Here is a 21,350-nt window from a genome sequence, read left to right as displayed (position 1 = left end):
ACTGAAGCTCGATCGAGGTGCTATCGAAAAACAAAGCTCATAAGTTCGCGTGGGATAAATGCAAGAAAAACATAGTTCAGAATTCATGTGCTTTATGTGACCTAAAGTGAGCAGTGTATTTAATAAAATTTTGTCGAGTGCGCATGTTTAATAAGAGAAAAACCTCGACGAAAGTAGAAATTTAAAAAAAAAAGTTCAATCGATCCCTCTACGCAGAGGTTGTTTTCAACAAGTTGCCCACAAATAGCTTTACAGAAGCTATTCGGCCATTTCACAACGATGGAATCGGATGGAGAACGCGACACCGGCTACAATCATTACAAGTGAGTGAAAATTGTTTCTTTTTCAAAATCTGGTGAATCAAATGTGGAAATACTTGTGTTATTATATGAAAGATCAATCGTATTTAAAATTAATGGCAATCTCAATCTCAATATTACTTAAAGTTGTTACGTGATCTTATTGCAAACACAATTTTCAAACCCCTTTAAGCACTGTAGTTATAATTAAGCTATCTAAAACATACATGCGATTAACTCATAGAGGCGTCACAGCAATGATTTCAATAGATAGTAATTAAAACCAAATATTAAGTTGATTAATGGTTCTGCAACTTCCATTAAATTAATTTAAATAGCCCTCATTTGCATGGTTGTAAACTAATAAATACTCTCTCGAGCCAGATGCCATTGTCGTTCATAAGATTAGTGCTACAGTGTTTGACGCGCTCCTCGAAAGCTGAATCAGTTTCGACGACATCATCCATAGAATATGGTATCGATAAGCTTCATCAGTATGCGCTTTTGCGCTGAAAAAGCGTAACAACTTGGTGCAACATTGTGGAGGTTGTTGGTTTTACCTCAATAATGCTGCCTCGTTGAAGGCCGGAGTCGAGTGTCCCTTTGGCATGTTGCCGCACCGGGAAATAACGGCAAGGAAAAGGGAAGGAAATAAGTGCCAGTATAAACCAACATGGTCCGACTCGTCTCTCGGTTTAAAATTCTCATCCGCACCGAGTTGAACGGAGAAGAAGGCAAGTGAAACACAAACGCGCCAAACCGATCGAACGAACGATCGGTGCTCAAATTAAGACTTTAAACCGTAGGGTATAATTTGCATCCAAATTTGAAGCCTACCCCCACCGAACCACCTTCCTTATGGCTCTTCCTTTCGTAGGGAAAAAGGAGAAACAGCCTACGGTGCGCGATAATCATGTGACATCACGCCGGGGCGCACGCGTGTTGTCAGCATCGTTTTGACGATGCACACGATGATGATGGTGATGATCATGCAGCCGAAGATGATGATGATGCACGGATTTACATCATCTCCTTTCGCGCATCTCCCTGCCTTCCGTCATCTTCACAACCATCGGGCGCTTCCCATGTGTGAGCAAAATTCAACGCCAATGGGCACGCTTAGCTGCACCATGCGAACATTGGCATGCTCTTCCTGCGGAAGTCCGAGCGAGGAACGCAACCGACTCACGGAAAAGAAAAACAAACATTCTACCGAGGCTCGTAAAAGATAATTTGTGTAATTTGGTACTATCACCGAGCGGAGATTGCATGGGTGTCTGTATGACGCTGGGATGATGTTCCCGCTTGCCAGCTTAAGAGGAAAAATCGACGACAATCACACCTGTGACCGAACCCTTGCACGCTTCTTTCTAGTAGTTGGAAAAGAAAACTTAAAATTTCTAGCTTCAAACACCATTGAAGGATGCTTCCTGAAAAAAAGTTTAGACACAAAATAATTACCTTTTTTTTAAACAAAAGTATATTCAATCACAAGTTTGCCTGTATTTTATTAATGAAAGTATGGAGTTCATGAAGTTTTGAAACAAAATAAACTTCTGACCGTTTTAAAACTATTGTAACCATGTAATATCAATTTAAAAACTTTTAAAACCAGCTTGTCTCGGAAACGTAGTCTGGGATACTAGTTTAAAGGTTTGTAAAATGAATTCCCAATGGCTGCCTGACTTCAAACAATTTCGGTTGCTCCATGTACAGGCAAGGGTTAAAAACTGCGATCCCTATCGAACGCTGTCCGCTCCCGCTCGTTGGCGCTTCCTCGTTTCTCCCGCATGAGCCGATCATGTGCATGGCGAGCATAAGGAATTGACGCGCTGGGGCACGAATTTCTGAATTACAGGTTAGACCCAGCATCGAACCATACGCCTGCCTTGGGCCGGCGCGACCAAGACCCCAGCAATTTGCACCCACGCGCGATCCATCGCTCCGCCAGCGTCAGAACGGGCTCTTCTTGTTTGCTTCTCGTGCTGGATGCGCCGCGTGTCGCGACAAGGCTGACAAATTTTCTTCCCGATCTTTGATCTTTCGTCAAATAACACCTTCGACCCGCGCCCGAGCATCCTCGGGGGTTTCGCCAGATCGCACCGGCTGTGTGATTGCGTACATGCAGATGAAGGACGGGACTCTCGACGCCTGCCGAGGTTGGTGATGACAGAGCATGATTTTTGGGGTTCGCTTGGAACGATTCTTTCGGTTCTCGGTGCGCGTGCCCATGTTCTGCTCGGGGCGCTAGGGAATACACATTTTGACACACGAGCCAGCGGGATTTCGAACATCGATCCGGTTTTTTTGAGGGAGTGGTTCACCGGAATGGACGATTTCCGGTGCTTCGTCGAAGCTCGCAGAACGAGTTTGACGCTGGGAACGATTTTGATTGATTGATTTCGTTAAAGTTTCAGTCATCAATGCACAACGTTGAGGGAGAGAACCAAATAAGCCCACAAATGTCGTTTGGGGCTTTGTTTGAATTTGCTTCTATCCTTCCACTGGAAACGGTTCACATATATTCTGGAGTTAAAGATTGAAGTAGTTGGTTAAAGTTTCTAAGTTTTTCACAAAATCTTGACTGTCAGTTCTATTTTCTTTCAGTATCTATTTACATTACGACAGACAAGCTTTTGAATGTATTAAATCATTCCTTCGAATGAACAAATCTGTGTTTCTTCTTGAAAGTTTGTTTCATAATTTTGTCTAAAGAAATATTAAAAAAAGTCAACAAACTTTCATTGTACTAGACAGGCAAAAATGGTTCGTAACAAAGCACAAAAAAAGATGCGAATAATCATATTTTTTATAATATTTTCGTCTCAGCCTTTGGCTTGTTTGTGCTGGACTTTGCTGTTTGCATTTCACTGTGTTTGCCCTTTGTTTGTTTTTGTAAAACTGATCTATGAATCTGGATATGAAGTACTGACATCAATGTTAGTAGCTCCGTTCGTTTTACAGTATAAAATAATAGACTATTAATTATTAAGGTTTTGTTTTGCATATGACATATAAACTAAATTCACTTGAGTTTCTGTTCATTCGTTTATCGCAATGTTAGCTAAAATAATTTGTTTATCATTGTAAAATGCCAAGGAAAAAAAATGAAAAATCAATATTTAAAAATTGAGGGTATTAGGTGGCAATATCTATAATACCTACATTGGTTTTGGCTTACATTGCTTGGTGCGGTTCATTCAAACAATCAAGGATCATTTGTTCATCCCCCTGCAAGTCGTTCGGCCATTTTGAACCAAATCTGATTCCGTTCGGCGGTCGTATGCGTGCGGCATAATCAAATCGTCAATAAATAAAATAATTAATTGTGCTCCGCTCATCAATCGCAGGGACGAAAACTTCGATGAAACGGTATGTGCAAAATGCATGTTGGTGTATGTGTTTGTATGTTGGGTGTGCATTGTTGTGCAAAGTAATAGAAATCTCTGCACGTGATTTCGCTCGCTTCTAATTGCTCGAGTTAGAGTTTAATTGACTCCAGCATGGCGTCGTCAAACGATGAGGCGTTGTGGAGGGTTTAAGGTAGATGGTAAGACGCGATGGTATACCTTGGGGGAAAGGTGATGGCGGTGGGGTAAGACGATACGCGATTTAATACCGCTGACGACGACGACCACGCCGACGACTTCGTTGGTGACTGCGATTTTAGCTTATCGAGAGTGCTGCACCGCGCTTTAAAGGGAAGGTTGTAAGCTCGTGTCCATATTTGGATAAGCGTTTTTCCGCACCTTCCGCCTCCCTCCCCATTGTATCCCCACTAAATTTCTAGTGCTTGTACGTTGGTATGGGGAAACAGGGAAACCGGAACGAGGGAGTCGATCCGCGGGAAGCTAAAAGGCTACCGAAGGGCGTCCAGTTGTCGTCACTCAGGGTCCTCCCCGATCCGGCCCCAACCCCACGAGCTCGCGCGCGCGCGATCTTTCGCGATCTACGGCAACAAGTTTCGCGGCTTCCGCCGGTCGGTGGCGGTGGGCTTGATATATATTTTTTCCCTCCTTATTACTTCCCACCGCCGGCTTGCCACGCTAGCGGTGGAGGCATTATAAAAATATATTATAAAGTATTCACACATACACCAACACACACATAAGTACATGTCGGAAGCTTCCGAAGGATTTTAATTGGATCGCCAACAAGATATTAGCGCGGCTTCGAACACGCGCACGAAAGAAAGCGTCCAGAGAAAGGAGGGCAGTAAAGAGAAAAGGATGAAACAAAAAAAGATGAAGCAGGTTAAGCTTAAAATGACTAAAACCCATGGGGGGACGCGAAAAGCGTAGAATGAAAATGAGAAATTAAAAATATAAATAAATAAACAGTTCAGTTTCAGAAAAATCAAGACACGAAGGAAAGTAAGTGAGCAACAAAACCAAGAGAGCCACCGACAACAGAGGACAAAAGTTGTAGCAAATAAAACCGCGAGTGCAATAGGGAAGGGGCAGCGATGCAAGTTTGCAAAATTGCAACCGGGTGAACGGCTTAAAACATTCCCGATCGCGAAACTCGCGAGACAACGCGCCGCGCGTTCCGATAATAAGAAGTAAAAAAATCAGGTGTGGATAAAACCATCTTAGCGGAAAAACGCGAACACAGCACACGTCGATACCGGACGCGGGTGTGTGAGTGGTCCCGTGTGCCTCCTTGCCAGAAACTCCGGGAGCAAAACATCTTCCCGATGCGCCGCGAAGGGCCTTGACGCGCTAGATTATAGGACGTTGATAATAATTTTAATAACTTAAGTGCTTTCTTTGATCAGGCAAATGTTGGTTGCGTTTGGTTTGGTTATGTTATTTTTTTCATGCCTCCCTCACCACCCTGCAAGACGATCGCGGTTATGAGGGAACGAGGGACGGCTTGTACCCGTAGTCAATCTTGTCGGTATTTTAAAAAGTACATGCGCCTTTGGGTTGTCGGGCGTCTTTGGAGGCTTTTCCTCGGACGACTGGCGCTCGATAAAGCTGCGATTGCCGCCGGAGCCACCGGCCTCCCCGGGGGTGACATGTGACCGACACAGGCATTCCGTGGATGAGATTGTGGCTTCTGAGCTGCGCGCGCCCTCGTTCTAATGTGTTTTTGCGAAGGGTAAACCCCTCATGTACGATAGGGTAGAATATTTTAAGCGAAAATTGCTGCTAATAGATTAATCATGCCCTTGTAAAGCGAATTTGTTTCAAGAATTCTGATGAGCTAGTCAAAGCATTTTGCTGAGCATTCGGGCTTCTTAATTTCATTTAATATAATTTTACATTTTACTTTATTAGTAAGTGATGAATTTGATGCGATTCTCTTGATTTTAATTCGGTTTCAAACTTTTTCTTCGCGGTAGCCTTTTATAATATTCAAATTTCACATAAATTATTGTATTGTTCTTTTGCTTGTCATATGTATTGCCAAGAAAGTGAATCAGTTCAAAAAAGTTAAATAAAAAAAAATAACATTGCCAAATTGTTTTTATGTATCCAACGAACAATTAAATTGAAAATAGCACTAATAGCTATCCTGCAGCAGATTTGTTTCATTCTACTTTTCTACGGTTGGGTTTTTACTTTTGAAAAACTTTAAATTATAAAACGTACGATCGTCTGTCTGTAAGATAACTAGTAAAAGTCACATGCATAAGGAACAGGTGTAATACAGTTAGGAATATATGTAAATGCGTTCAGAATGTAAGGAATCGGAAAGCAAATTTTTTTTCGAAAGTGTTATTATTTTCGTAAATAAACATGCAACAATGGACATACGGTGGGTTTATGTGTACCGAACTGAAAGGTATCCATCATGGTACACGAACCCCTTCAGTGCACCCTTAAGTCACTGGTGCTCTATTACGCCAAACCTGACGCCAATTATCTACTTAGCCTACCAAGCGACGGGCAGTTATGTTCGTTGCCATTTGCAAAATATTTACCTTCACTCATCCACTTTCACTGGGAGTGGATCGCTTCTCTGCTCGGCTAGTGTACCCCGCCGAAAAGGAACCCACGTCGGTTGTTGTACTCGGCCGATGGCGGATGTCACCCTTGAAAATATGGCAGCACTACCAACCGTCGGGGCGAAATTGGTCTAATGGCAGCCAGCCGTAGCTTCAGCACCCGACTTTCTCACTTTTACTATTGAAACGATTGCCCGCCCGCTCGGTATAAGTGAGCATTAGCTTTGCTTCGATAGTTGTCACAGTTGCTTGGAAAATCTAATCGCTTCATACGCTTTTTTCCTTCGCCCAATCTTGTCGCGTATGATTCATTTGCGTAGGCTAGCGCCGATGGGGAGCAAAACCAAAATAAAAATAAAAAAACGAATGCGGGACGTACAAAAACATGTAACAGTGACAGTCGAAAAGAGCCAGTCACCGACGGAAACCTCTTTTTGTCCGGGCGTGTGTGTGTATGTTTGTGCTTGTCGTCGTTGTTTCGCATAAGGACGCGCTTCGTCTGACGCTCTAACGAGCTCGAAGGTGACTGCTTCCAGATGCAGATGAACTGCCACCACCACCACCTCCACCACTCGGCCGAGCGTGGGTGGCTTCTGTTCCAGCATAAATTAATTGTCCTTAGCATATGATGTGTGGCCGTCCCCCCGGGCGGTTTCCCCCCCTCGCAGCCACGCACCACGGAGACCACTTTTTCGAACACGAAAAAATAACAAAATTGAAAGTGTTTCACTCAATTTAATCCCGATGGTGTGTGTGCGTGTGTGCGTTTGGAGCAAACACAAACCTTCCATGCAGGGGAAACAGTTTGGTTGGGTTCCTTCGCGGCCCCACCCCCGATTTCTGGCGGCAAAGGTAATGGAGTAATTTCGACAGAGGAATTTAGCGCCCGGTTGAACATTTACTCTTGGTTTTTGGCCTCTGGACGATTTATAGGAAGGCGTAAATTAGATTGTCCCCATCTCGAACCACGGCGGGGCGTTCCGGGTGAAGCGAAGCGTCTCCGGCTGCGGGTTGATTACTCCAGCGGGCTGGCGGATTCCAAATTGTATCACAATTGTTGCCAATGCTCCCAACAACTTCGACTTCGGTGTATATCTGAAGAGTTGAAAATCATTATTGTTGGTTTCGATCATAAATAACCCTCGCTTCTTCAAACTGACTCAAGCTTATTGGAATAAGTTTGTTATATTTGAAAAAAGTTAAGCTTATTTATCTAGTTTCATGTGATAAATATTCAAATGTTTTATGACAAATTTCACTGTGTCTGCTTTATTTCTACAACAGTTTCATTGTTGCAACAAAAAGTTATAGGTTAACTAGTAAAAAATTATCCAGCCCAATGCGGCAAAGTTTAAAAATTACAAATTACAATTACCACATCGTTTTAGTTTTTGTTGGGCAATTTTTATCTGTCCGTAACATTTTCAAAGGAAATGCCAAATTTGATTTCTTTTTCTATTCAAAGTATAATATGAATATTTGACATTGATTTTTAAAAATTTGAAGCATTTGTTGGAATGGGCACACAATTAAGAAGACTCCAAGAAATAAACTCTCATATGGTTGCTAATTTGTAATTTTTATAAATTTGAAGGAGTCTTTAAAGATAATAAAAAAAGTGCCTGGACAAATGCATTGCTCGGAAAAAGACGTGTAAAAGATGGCAACAGAAAAAAAACCGTGTAAAATTGCGTGGCATTTATTGTCGATCATCTCGGGAAGATCGCCTCCCTTCCAGCTCAGGCGTAACAGCGACGCCGGATCGATTGCTTGAAGTATCACGTTTGCGGGAAGGCAGGAATTTTTTCCCTGGAGATATCAATCGCCGATATCTTGCCGTGTGTCTCTTCTTTTCCCTCGCTTCAGTCATGGGAAAGTTGGTTGCACGAGTCCCGGAACACCCGGGATCGATATAGATTCCTCCTGGTTGTCTTGTTAAGGTTTTCAGCGATTCTCCTTTACCGCAGTCCACCAGGGGAAGTTGACGGAATGGTTGTAATTGTTGCCCCAATGGCTTAATGAAGCCGATAACACGTGTGTCGAATCGACAATATGACAACCGTGGAGCGGATCGAGATCTTTATCTCGGAAACCTGCGTGTGTGTATGGCTACTGGGTGGATCGGCTTGCAGTAGGGCTCATCCAAGAAGTAACATCTCGTCGAAGTGTTTCTGGCACGAAATAATTGTCATTTTGGGACCTCCCGTTGGTCAACCTGTCGCAAAGCTAACGTTTTTCAGCGTCTCGCCAGTGCAGGATAAAAACGCTGCTTTTAAAGATAACGGACTGAATCGATGGAATCAGCCGACCGGACGCCGTAGCGGAGATGACGTCACATCGTTACGCTATCAGCCGACCGCAATGATGAACGATCGGACGTTATTTTTGTTGCCCATAAATCATCGGTAAACACTCGATGGCCCTCGAATAGGCGCGATTCGGGACTGCCGGCCTGCGGCAATCAGCAATCCACAAGATTAGGTGTTTGATCAATCGTTGTTGAGCACCGAGGACTGAAACCTAGAGCTACCTGGTGGCCTCAGGCGTAGGCCTGCCTTGCGTTTGCCCGATGCCGATGGTTTATGGCGCCCTCAGTGTGGTTCTTTTTTCTTTTTTTCTAGCTCCGTCCAGATCCGGATTAGATTGAGGTATTCGCTAATCGGTGCACCGGTCCGACACTTAATCGGTTCGAATGGTTTGGTGATTTCCTTTCAGTTTACTTACACCACACCGCCTAATCGGTTGATATGCACTGAACGCTCCAGCGATGACACTTGGGTTTCATCGTGTCCAGAAGTACTGCCGGTGGAAAAACCGATCATCGATAAAAGAAACATTTGCGTCGAGTGGAGGTTCTAAAAATACCACTCCGCATGCTTTCCGATCACGCTGCCACCTTCCGATAGGCGATAGGCTCGGTACGATCGAGAACTGTGGTGTAATTTTATTTTATCTCTCCTTACCTTATGGCGTGTGTCGCTTCTTTACCGAAAGGGTTTCCGAGACGGGTAATTTCTTATTCGCTGCTTTTTGTGTGATTCTTTCCCGATGTTCCTCCAACGTACCGGATGTGTTAATAGCGATCGGAAATGAGGTTCCCCGCGTGGAGGTACCGCGCGTGGTGATGCGTAAGAGACGTAGTCCCGGTTGCTCCCTTCCCCCCTCGGGGCTATTCCTGTGCACCTTTTTTATTTTTGGTATCGCGTTGGGTCATAGTTGAATGTTTCACTTCCTTTTGCATTCCGCTTCGGAGCTCTGGAGTTTTTAAGCATATGAGGGTGTCGTTTCCCAGACCATTCAGAAGACGGAAAACACGCATACGCTGAGTAGGACCTGGCCACGCTGGACTCAGCTGAGCGTGTCCGAGGCTTGTTTTGAAGGTGACGATCATGGTGCATTGGCCTGAGACATGCCTCTACAGGTGCAGTCAAATGAGACCAACGAGTACGCTTTTCGTCTGGCAACTCTGAAGTCTTTTTAGGTCCCGACGTAGAGAGGTGGAAAACCCTTTGCCAGGCTTGAGATCGGTGTGAAAGATGTGTAATTCTTCAACATTTTCGGGTTTGAAAACTTACTTGCCTATAACTATAGATCTATGAAGCCAATTGAAGCTAACACTTTACTGGAGAACTTGGAGAACGAATAGCAGAAAAGATTAGCGAAGTTCAAACCAGCTCCCTCTAGTAATTCCTCGAATGTCCGAAATGTAAAATCTCCAAGAACGCGGATTGCAGCCCGCTTCCCTCGGTGGACAAGGTCGAGAACTGGTAGTCAAAGAAACCCCACCCTTTCCAGACTCGAACGGATAGCTGGCGGGGGACATCCCGGGCCCTTTCGGTTGCATTTCGAATGCATGCCCGTATCACCATAAATCTCGTCTAGATTTGGAAATGGAAACGGTGATTCGCTTGTCGAACGAGTTCGATTCTGGATTCCTCTGGCGATCCCGCGAGGTACCCGCACGTTGCACGTCAAATCCGGCCGGCCGTTCGAAACGGTTTCGCGCATATTTTGTCCCCGAGGGGGTGAAGAAGGGCTCGAGCGGTGAGCATAAAATCAGCATAAACCCTCGTCCCCCTCCAGGTCGGTGGATACATCAGGGCCGGTTCGGTCCATAATTTTTACCTTTGCGGCAAAAGGGTGGAATATCAAATAAAAAGTCACCGTTGTCATTTCCCAGTCCCCACAAGTCCTCCCTCCACACCCCTCATTCCTCCCCAACCATTCGTTTCATCGATCCTGGAAGGTCCTGCAGCATAAGGAACACATCTCAAGAGAAAAAAAAGTATCATATGAAAAAAAGGCTTGCAAAATCTTCCTGCCAGAGGAAAAATACACTGAAAACGGTGGAAGGAGTAAAAGAAAAGAAAAACTGGGAAACGAAATCAAATAAACAAACAAGATTAAAGCAAAAACGGAGACCGAAGGCAAACAGCGCTACCCAGAGGACGGGTTGAAAACTGTAGCATAAAACTGTCGGCCTGGGTGGACAGATTTTACTGCTTCGCCGAACCCCACGTCTCCGGGTTTGGTGCTCCCATTTCTCCTTCACGGTATGCTCCGTTTATGCTGCCGGGGGTCGATTATGTGTATTCCTGTGCTTTTTATTTTACTTACTTCGTCTCGCTTGTTGAATATCGCGGGGACGACATAGGACGAGCAGCTCCCGAACATACTCAGGATCAGGATCGGCTTGTGCATGTGTGTGTGTCGAATCGAGCCCCTCTTCAGAGGGTGCGTCGGTGCACCGAGATTGCGATCTATCTGCCGAAAGGGGAGCCGTCGTCCGTCGGGAGCTCCACGGTGCCGCTTTTCGAAGGCGCAAGTAAAACCTCGAGCGACGAAGAGTCCGCGCGCGCGCGAGCACGCGTTGAGACCATTTCGCTTATTGGCAATTCAAATAATCGTGCGCATTCTAAACCGCGCCGCTTGTCCCCCCTTGGACCGGACTCCGCCCTCCGGCGAGGAACCAAGCACATACGTATGCTTATTGCCGTCTTATTATGTTCTCGGGATCCCGTCTCGTCCCCTGTTCGCGGGGTTTCCTGGCAAGATTGCTGCCAGCGGCTGAAGCCAAGAAGCGGCTTCCATTCTGTAATCTCCTTTGAACACACAATCATCCACCCGGCAGGCCGCGGGTGGATCGCGCATCGAAAAGGAAGGTTTTCCCTTTTTCCCCCAATTTCACGGCCGGCTTTGAATGTGCGAAAGCTCCTCTCTTTGGGTAAATGATGCTCCTGCTTGTTTTCCTGCCAAGTATCGACGCTTTCGTAACTTCGATCCCGTTTTTCCTACCTACCATTGGGTGGGAAGGAGACGAGTCCGCGGAGGGAACATATCCTCCGACATCTCCCGGTATGTAGATGTCCGTGTGCGCAACCGAGCATGCATATGCATACATACATACGTAAAGGGTGGCCGGGCCGGGGTGGCGGACCGGTGCGAGCATAAATCAATGCCGTGTGACATATATCCTTCGGATGTCAGGGCAGTTATTGCTACCTCCTTTTTGGTTCGTAGGAGAACTTCTTTTTTTCACGTGTGCTATTGCCATGCTTTTGATCCTTGCGATTTTTTCGCTGGCGGATCGGTTCGATTTTTTCCCGTGTTTTTTTTTCGACTGCTTTTTCCACGTCCCAGGAATGTATGGGCTGGCTTTTTAGGAGGTTTGTGAACGGGTTTCTTTCTGTTTGTATATTTATTTGTATTCTGCAAATATTTGTCGCGTATTTTTCTTTCTGTTTCGCTCCACCCAGACCATAAACTGTGCGACATGGTGATTTGAAGGTAAAAAACATTCCGTTTTTTTGCAATCGGAGACAACTTGTGGATAGTTTTTTTTTTATCTTTTTTTATAGTTTACTTCTTTTTCGGTAAGCTAGTTTGGTAGCTTATGTTTATTCCTACCAAAAGGCGGGTGATCAATTGATCGTTCTTCAAGCGAGTGTTTGTTAATTTTATTTACATGAGGAATTTCAGATTTTTGAATAACGGAGCTTTCGTTAAATGATGTTTATACTTGAGATAAAATATTATCTAAAGTATAATGGAAAAAAATATGTGACGAGTAGCAATTTTTTCTCTTACTCTTTCACTCGTTAGGAATTTGGATTCCTCTTATTGATTCAAATCAAAAAGGAGTTACAAAAACTATCCGTGAGGATTCAAATCAATTAATTCAATAGTCAGATTCAACTCATTCACACATTCTTATTCAATACGCACTACTGCTGGGACTCAAAATAATAATGTAAATATCATGGGTTTTATACGAGCAACAGTTTTATATGATATTAAATTTAGCATTAAAAAAAATGGTTTTACTAAATAGAATTGGATTGAAAATTCCAGAAAAAGAATATTTCAATGATACGGTTATGTAGAGAAAACGTGACTGCTTTTGACCGTTTCGCAGTTTCTCAGTCGCAGAACAGCGTATCGATAACGCACCGGCACTTGAGGTGGCAATCGTCGCACTCCAGCGTAGGGACAAATCAATATCAGCGCCATCTAAGCTTCGTCTGAGAGCCTGGCCTGGGGGTCATAAAGGTAGAAGACTCCGTACGTGCGCCATTCGCCCTTTTTTTTTGCTTTTCCTTAACCGCGCGCTCGAGTGCTCGCCAAACAGTGGCGTTAATCTCCGTGGCCACTCGAGGAGGAAATCAACCCGCTCCGGAAGGTTCCACTTTGCTTCCACTGGAAGCAAATTAAGTGGCCTCTCGACCGGGGACTGTCGGTTCACGCGCGCTCGCCGTTGATGTGATTTAAATCAACGATCGATTCGAGTTGCGCGTCCACGCTTAGAGCCTTTGCGCAGCTGGCCGTTTCGTTTTCGGTTGAAATCGACGCAAGTGAGCCCTTCACTGCACAGTCGGGAAAAAGACGAAAATCGCTGGGAAATGAGTTTTTCCACAGGACCATTGTTTTGCGCTGGCTTTGGTTCGATTTAGTTTCCCTACTTCCAATCGGAGGAAGATTCCGTGCCGGCGAACTGTTTGGTTGCACCCGAGAACAATGTCGACAAACAATGGTCGCCATCGGAGGGCAAAGGATTTCCTTCGAGTCCGAATCCATATGTGCCGAACGGCACAATCGCTGCCTAAAGCGTCTGGAGCAGCTGACGGCGTGCCAGAATTGGAAAAATCTTGCCATAACCTTTGACCTCCGTCGAGACGCCAACAGACGCCATTTTGCACCGAATGCTGCTTGAGATCTAGTTGTTATACCGCTTGCAATTCCTCCCGAAAGAGACCTCAAGAGGACAGGATTGCCCCGGCTGGCACTTAATTAAGAAGGGGTTCCGTGCTGACTTTCCCGCTTTTGCAATGTAATGGACGAAACTGACTTTTCCCTCCGGCTCTGGCGCTAATGGCTTCCCGCTGGGCGTGAACGTTTTCCCTCTTCGGAAGGGCGCGGAAAAAGGCCCGGTGTGCCGTTCTATTTTTATTCCGCGAACTCCAGCGGCGCGCGCCGACGGGTGGGCTGGGAATGTCACTTTTGCTGTGCGTTAATTTGATCGATCCGGGTACGTTGCGGTTCTCATGGCCGCTCATTGGTTGAACATTGCCTTTCATCGAGTGGGATTTCTTCTTTTTTATTCACTCGAAGAACCCCGCGGTGGTTCGGTTGCGCTTATCGATGGACGCGAATCGTTGGCTGTGAAGTAAACTTGTTTAATCCCAATGCAAATAGGACGCTAATTGATGTAGTTCTGGTTGGGATTGTTATTAAAATCTTTCTATTGAGAAAACTAAAAAAAAATCATCAAATTATATCATCACCTTAAAACTGTGCATTCGATAGAGCAATTCAGCAAAACAAGCTGAAACTAGTAGTTCAAATGTGGATGAATCGGGCAGTTTTTGTCAGAATTATATCATTCAGCAACAAAAATTTTATTAGATGTTAAAATGTGTGTGATTTAATCTACTTCGAAGCTTCGTTCCAGCTCCAGATAAGTTTCGATAGAAAATATACCAGGAAAAATACAAAAATAATGATTTTCTTTCAAACAAAAACTAATGAAGACAGCTGGAAATATTTTAATAACCAAACGAACAGAAAAAAAATGATTTTCTTTCAAACAAAAACTAATGAAGACAGCTGGAAATATTTTAATAACCAAACGAACAGGTTCTTGTTCCAAAATGCCCAGTTTTTTTTAGTAAAAGTAGTTGGACTTTTAGTTTTTATAATAATTAAGAAGAATTAAAAATTTTACAACCGTTTCAACCAAATTACATAGTTTCGTAATGCTTCTAACTAAAAACACACAGTAAAAGGTTTTTCTACCTTTTGTCCGCTTAATACCTTGGCGAGAATCGATTGTCAGCTGGACAAATCATTTTCGAAAAGCTAATAGCAAAAAATCTACTACGGTGCTCTATAAATCTTCGGTGCAGTTAGGTGCAGTGCATAAACCGAAAAAGAAGAAAAAAAAACATCACATATGGACCCAACTTTGGAACGCATTATAAAACACCCAAGTGACAAAAGTGTTCAGCTTCCCCTGCTTATACTGCATTTTTTTCCCTGGAACTCTCAAACACACATACACACACATTTTTCTACGTCAATCTCACACATCACGAGCCACGGTGGAAACACAGGAAAACAGCACCACTGCACCGTACCATTTGTCAATCATGCTTCCCTTTAATTAATCGTCCAACTAATGCCATTCATTTTCCGGCCTGTCGCGCGTTAGTTGGCGATTGCGTTGCACGCCAAGCGAGTTGAATGCAACCAGTGTTGCCAGCGGAACGCAAAGCAGACAACAACTACTACTGCTACTACTACTACTACTACTGCTGCCGCTGGTTGTTGCACCAAGAGTGTAGAGGCAAACAACGCCCCTCGAGTAGGGCCGACGATTTGGACAATGGCCTCCCGGTTTGGGTTGGTGTTTGTATGAATGCATGTTTTGTTTTGTTTTTTGCATCACACCACCCCAGCCGCTTTGGTTCGCTTTTTGCAGATGCCGCAGCAAGATTACGCAGTGTGCAATGCAATGCAACCGGTACAACCGGTTACCGGTAGGACCGATAGGTGGCTTCATACGGGCGCCCTGCAGAAGTGAGTCGAATCAGTAATGTTTCAGTGTCGAAAATAAAATGCAATTCGGTTCGGTTTGCATTTCGGAAAGGGTGCAGTAAAAGTGCCATGATAAAAGCAAAATCAGCTCAAAAACCCCTTAAGTGTTTACCGTCGAACTTACACTGGAGATCATCGGACGAACGGCAACACCTTTTGCAAACGATCACCCACCTACCTTGGCATAGTTCTGGCGATATTGAGTTCACATCAGCGAGTCACTGCTGCTTTGCGTGTGCGTGCGTTCGCTTAGATGTTTCCACATTTTACGAATGCTATTTCCATCGGCGGACGGTAAAACTATTTACCCGACCTGGTAATTTGCATTTTATTTTCCAATGCCCGGCCACCGCTGACCTCCGGGAAAACCTCGTCGTAGTTGAGTAGCTCTATTCGTGTTATTCGCGCCTCTTTCCCCAATCCACATTTCCCCCGCCCCATACGCCCGGCGGAGGGCGGGTGATGGAAGCTGTCCGATTTCAGATGGACGTTTAGTTGTTCATCCGGCTGGAAAGACATGAAATCGAATTAAAAAAAAAAAGAGTACAATCATCCACTCGCACACTCCCACAACAAGGCACAAATAAATGCTGCAGTCGGTTGGTGCCGCCTTTCCGCGGACGAGCGACGCCGGAGTGTCCGTAGGGCGTCGTCGGCGTCATAGTGCGTGAAGCAAGTCGAAGTTGGTGAGGAAAAACCAAAATCCTCCCCAAACCCACACACACACACACACACACACACACACACACACACACACAGATTGATGCGTATCGGTAAGGTGTGGTCGACAATTACCGGTAAGGTACCGCCTTGAAATGATGCCCTTTTTTGAAGGGGTAAAGGAAAAAAGGCAAACCCGAAAAGAAACACACACTCCAAGGTGTACCATCTCTACAGCCGAGATAGTTGCTCGATCGAACAACCGTCGGGTTCGTTTTCTTCTGCTGCTCCCTGCCAGCAGCGTGTGGGTGGTGAACGATGCGGCTTTTGATGAGAAAGGAAAGAAGCCCCTTTTCTTAACGTCCGATTTGACGGTCGGTAGATCGCGCATAAATCATAGCGATGGACGAAGCAGCGAACGGAACCGAAAAACAGCTGTTCCGTGCAATATCAGATGCGTTTTACACGTGGACCGATGCTGTCCGCCCTAGATATGTATTATGAATATCGTAAACTGTGTGGAAAATATGTATGTGGTTGGTGATAGAGCTGTACAGACGATGAAAGAGAGGTGTTTTCTTTTGAAATGATGGAGGAAATTCTCTCGAAACCCTTGGTCCTCGAAAGGTAATTTAGGAGTAGTCAAATGATGGGTGTTTATTGTTTATTATGGGTTAAAAGTAAGAAATAGTTTTGCATCAGGAGAATTCATAGCCTGTGAACTTTAAACTAAGGATATTAAAAATCTACAGTTTGTCTTTTTGAACCTACTTCAAATCAATCGTTGTAATACAATTCAATCTGATAATCACCATAAAAATGTACAACTGTTTACTTTTGAGATTAGCCTAGTTTGTTTGGTATTATGCAGAAGTGTTTTGGAAACATGCCGTATGAAGTTAGGCATAAAGTTACTGGCGAAGCCACAAATATGCACTCCAAATAATATTTAAGGCACATTACTCGACTTAACGGGCATGAATATTTGAAAAGAAAAGCTTTTCTGAATATGACATGACTAAAACTAGTTCTTTCCAGATAATTTTTACAATTGCTGAAATTCGTCTAAAAAATGACACAACTACTATCCACTTTCTATTGTTGTCGGAACGAAAATATGATGATTACTCCTAATCACCACATTTGACATACAAAAAAGAACACCGGAGACCAGAAAACATACCGAATATGTAAATTTGCAAATCTAGACCATCCGGTATGAGTCATCGCAAAAAAAAAAACACACACATTCCGTTCAAAATTGTAATAAAAAGTAAAATTCATTACGCCCCTAAGCGCCTCAGTTCCAACCCTACCCCAGCATAGAGTTCGGATGAAAAACTGCTAACCTCATCTGGCCAGCCCATGCCCGTTTCCGGGAGAAAGAACATGGGAGCATGCTTGGCCAAGCACGGCACTCCTTTGTGCTACTTCCAGGGCCGGCTTTTGGGAAAGGTGGCGCACGAAGAGGCTGGGGGTGGGTAAAATAACACTCCTGCTCTTCCACATCACCCACCGCGTTCCACTGGAATGAACGGAGCAGTGCACTTTTCGACTTAGAGCGTTCCCTTCCTTCCCGCGTGCGCGTAATTTATGATAAATGGAAACATCATAATAACAGTGGTAATAGTGTACGAAAACAAAATTAATGACAACGATTTTCCGTCTACCTACCCTCCGCTCTTCCGTGCCATACTGGTTGTTGAGTGGAAATCTTTTGGACCCTCCCGCCGAGTGATATCTTCAGGAGTTTTGGACCTCTGAGCACAGAAGCCCATCTTGGACGCACTGGAGCGAACTCCTACCGTATCGGCCGCTAGGAAAGGAAGCCACAAGGTGCCCGTAAATAGTGACATTAAACGGATTGCTGGCAGACGCCACCCGGCACCTGTCGGCCACGGTCTCGAGCCCGTGGAAAGGTGGTGGTCGAAATAACGAAAAAAAAAGCATACGTCTCACTCCCGGAAGTCTTCACAGTTCGGAGGTGATAAACGGATTCTTTGGCCTCCCCCGGAGTTGAAATTGCCAGCTTGAACGGACTGCCGACGGGTTCGGAAGACGATGGGACAATAATTGCACCCAACGAAAGCCACTATCAATGGAGGGAGGGATTCGGATTTTTTTTTCAAAGAAACGAGCGCTTGCCGAGAAATCATGTGTGATTTATGCTCTACATGGCCCTTTTCATGGCTCGGTGAACGCAGCCCAACCGACCGGACCAATGTGTACAATGTTGTGTGTGCTGTCCGATAAAGAATGGACGCTGGGAAACGTGTGGAAACGAGGGGCAACCGTCGTATCAACGGGGTGGCACACTGCTCCGTGGTCAATTTAGTGCGACGACCCATTCGGAACCGTACCGTCGGATGGTTTTATCCACCGAGCCGGGAGAAGCAGCGAGCCTGATTGGGAGGGGTTTGTTGACACGGTTTTAGCACCTAATTTAACAGTGATTACTATTTCACAGTTCGCTGCTGGCCACGCGCGGCAAATGGTCAGGTAGTGGACGCTGGTATCTAGGGGTGGAAAACAAGAGGAAACAAACAAAAACATCCCAGCGGGAGTTCGTCAGGAAAATTTATCACTCACTTGAGCCGTGAAATGATTGTCGCCACTTTGCGATAACAACATACGTAGGGGAGTGCGGGGTAGTACACACCGGTTTGGGACAAGCACAGATATGGCAAATATAAGATTTATGGATCAATCGTTTACACGTCACCGAATTAATTATGATTTCAAACGGTATCAAGTTTGTTAAGGGGTTGTACAAGTTGGTAAATATTTTATCAACACAAACAGTAAATGTTGTGTAAATTTTTATATAAAAATATATCCGCCAAAGTTCAATGACAGCACAAATCTTAATCACAATGCCAATTCATAATGACTTTTCTCATAGTTAACAATTTAAGAATAATAATCCAACACTATGACTGAGGCTTTGCACACTATTAACAGGAAAGTAACCATCATATTATTTCAATGAACAACCTATCAAATAGGCTTATATGCTAGAAATGCAGGTTATAGAATAGAAACATTCTGTTTTATTGAACCGTGTAATAAAATGATTGGTGATCATCAGAAAATAAAACAAAACTGTAAAATTCAGAGTTCGTGGAAAATGCGTTATTCTCGAACTGTATCATGGTTCCTATAAGATAAAGATACCTCAAATTTGCCTTAAAAACCAAAACACTTGTTAAAATAAAACAAACTACATAATTTAGAGTTCATGGATAATGAGTTATTCTGAAACTGTATCATGGTTCTTATAAGATAAAGAAATCAAAAATTTGCCTTATAAAATCAAAACACTTCTAGTTTTGCTACTCATGGATAAGTATTGCCCCTTGTTGCCCTACATAAACATATACCGATTATCAGCGTCTTACGCGACAAAAAAGGACAATTTGGTCTTCAATTCGTACGTTGTTGATTTATTTGATGCGTCCTGTTTGCGGCAGATGGACATGATTTGATTTTGAGTAAAAAGCAACAAAATAACACGTTGCACCGACAACCGAGAAAAACTCACGATCGGTGCAACACTTGTCGACGTTAATTCGTCATGCGAAGCAAAACATGAGAGCACAAAAACGTACAAAGAGTGTCGGTGAGTGTGAAATATTTTATGCTACGATCGACGAGCCGACGCGCCCTCGTCCTTGCCCCAATCCCGCGCCTGGCGCCAGGATTCAGGCACGATCCGGTCGAAAAACGGCCAGCCTATCAGCTAATACCAATCAGTGGCGGCTGGCGGCGCGGTTTTTCCACCGCGTTGCGTTGAACCTCGAAAACAAAAAATGCTCATCGGCGGAAACGAACCTCCGTTGCGAATATGCGAAAGTATGTAGCGTTCGATTCGAACGCAGACGATCGTCTCGCGACTTTTCGTGGCAGATCTGTTCGGCGGACGGCACGCAGTTTTTGGCCACTCCGGTGACGCTCGGGTTTTTGATGCCACGTTATTATTGCTGTTTTGCCGGTACGATCGGGGGCTTTGGCTTTTTATTTTTTTTCCATTTGTCCACCTTCGAACGTACCACACGGTCGGCATATTAATCACTGGTTTCACTGGTTGATTGCCAAAAGGTGAGCTGAGCGGCTCATCACCCATATGTGGCGATGGTTTTGATTAATGTCCGCAGAAAGGGGTTTTGGTGCGCAGAAAGTCAAAATCATATTGGTATGGAAAAAAATCAGTCATTTATTAACAGTAAGAAGTTACATTGCATGAAGTTGTTCAAACATGCTGTACATGGATGTTCCTACACAAAATAAAGCATATTCTACCAGCAATGGAAATAAATAAGTCGTCCTCTGTTTTCCTAACTCATATTCCCCGAACCATTCCCGAATTTCTGCAAAGTTGATCGTTGAAAGTCACGACTTCTTCGGAACATTCCATCGTTTCGATACCTGCGGAGTTCTAACAGCCCTTCCGAGTTCTGCTGCGACTAGCCGGCGATGTGAAAGCGAGACTTGCCGAGTGCCTCCCATAAGTTACTTCCCTTTTAGAGATATGAATCTAACAAACCCCGCTTCATGCAAGGTTCTACCGGGCGTTAGGGAAAGGTAGGGGACTCTCTAGAACACGGTGGACATTCAAAGTCTGTCCCGTATCGGTACGGCTCCTTGATCTTTCTGTTTGTTTTCCCTTTTATTTATCTTCCCCTTGCCCTGTGTGCGACCGCAAAATGACCGCCATAAAGCGCCATAATATCCCCGCTAAATGACCGCTGATTGTGTCCTTGGGCCGCTTGTTCGTGCTTGAAACGGGCCGACCCCCGAATGGGTCCCAAATTTGCGTGAAAAACGTTTTGGCAACAGATTTACGACTGTCAAAACGGCGGGGAAGCACGGCGGTACGAAACGTTGTAATAAAGGCATACGAAACTGCCGAACAGCTGAAGTTCCGAGCGCTTTTGATGTTTACCCGGAAAATATGGACCAAACCGATCCTCTGGAGCCAGCGGTCGTAGTTTTGTTTGTCTTAACGTGATCTGTACGTTCTGGAAGTGCCTCCCGAGTTTCGAGGAGCTCCAACGCAGCTCGCAAGGGAGCGTCCAGATGAGACGGGGGATGAAAAACGGGATGATTTGTAGCGCATCCTATCGCGCGGACGGAATCTTTGTCCGGCGACGCGATTTCGGTGATCCATCCGCGCGTTGATGGATTCGACGTACCGATCTCGCGTACGGCGGACGACTTTATCTACCGTTGTCCATCTAGCGAGTGTTGACGAACGGCACTCTTCGGAGTTGGCGGCTCCTACCTGACGTCGTCGGAGGAGGTCATGGGCTGGAGGTGAGGCTTGCGCTGAACTCCCGATCCACGGG

At 44.7% G+C, this 21,350-nt stretch overlaps 1 protein-coding gene across 1 annotated transcript in view; it reads left to right on the top strand.

The window, feature by feature from the left end:
* Positions 1-279: 279 nt before the first annotated feature.
* The window catches only part of LOC131267685 (putative transcription factor SOX-15), a 57,412-nt gene continuing 36,341 nt past the window's right edge, over positions 280-21,350 (top strand). The window contains exon 1 of the mRNA XM_058270620.1: positions 280-323. Within this exon, the coding sequence (XP_058126603.1) occupies positions 280-323 (44 nt within the window). The remainder of the gene's footprint in view (positions 324-21,350) is intronic.

The sequence above is a fragment of the Anopheles coustani genome, chromosome 3 (genome assembly GCF_943734705.1).
Source record: "Anopheles coustani chromosome 3, idAnoCousDA_361_x.2, whole genome shotgun sequence".
Classification (NCBI taxonomy): Eukaryota; Metazoa; Arthropoda; class Insecta; order Diptera; family Culicidae; genus Anopheles; species Anopheles coustani.
This window is presented reverse-complemented; position numbering and strand designations above follow the sequence as displayed.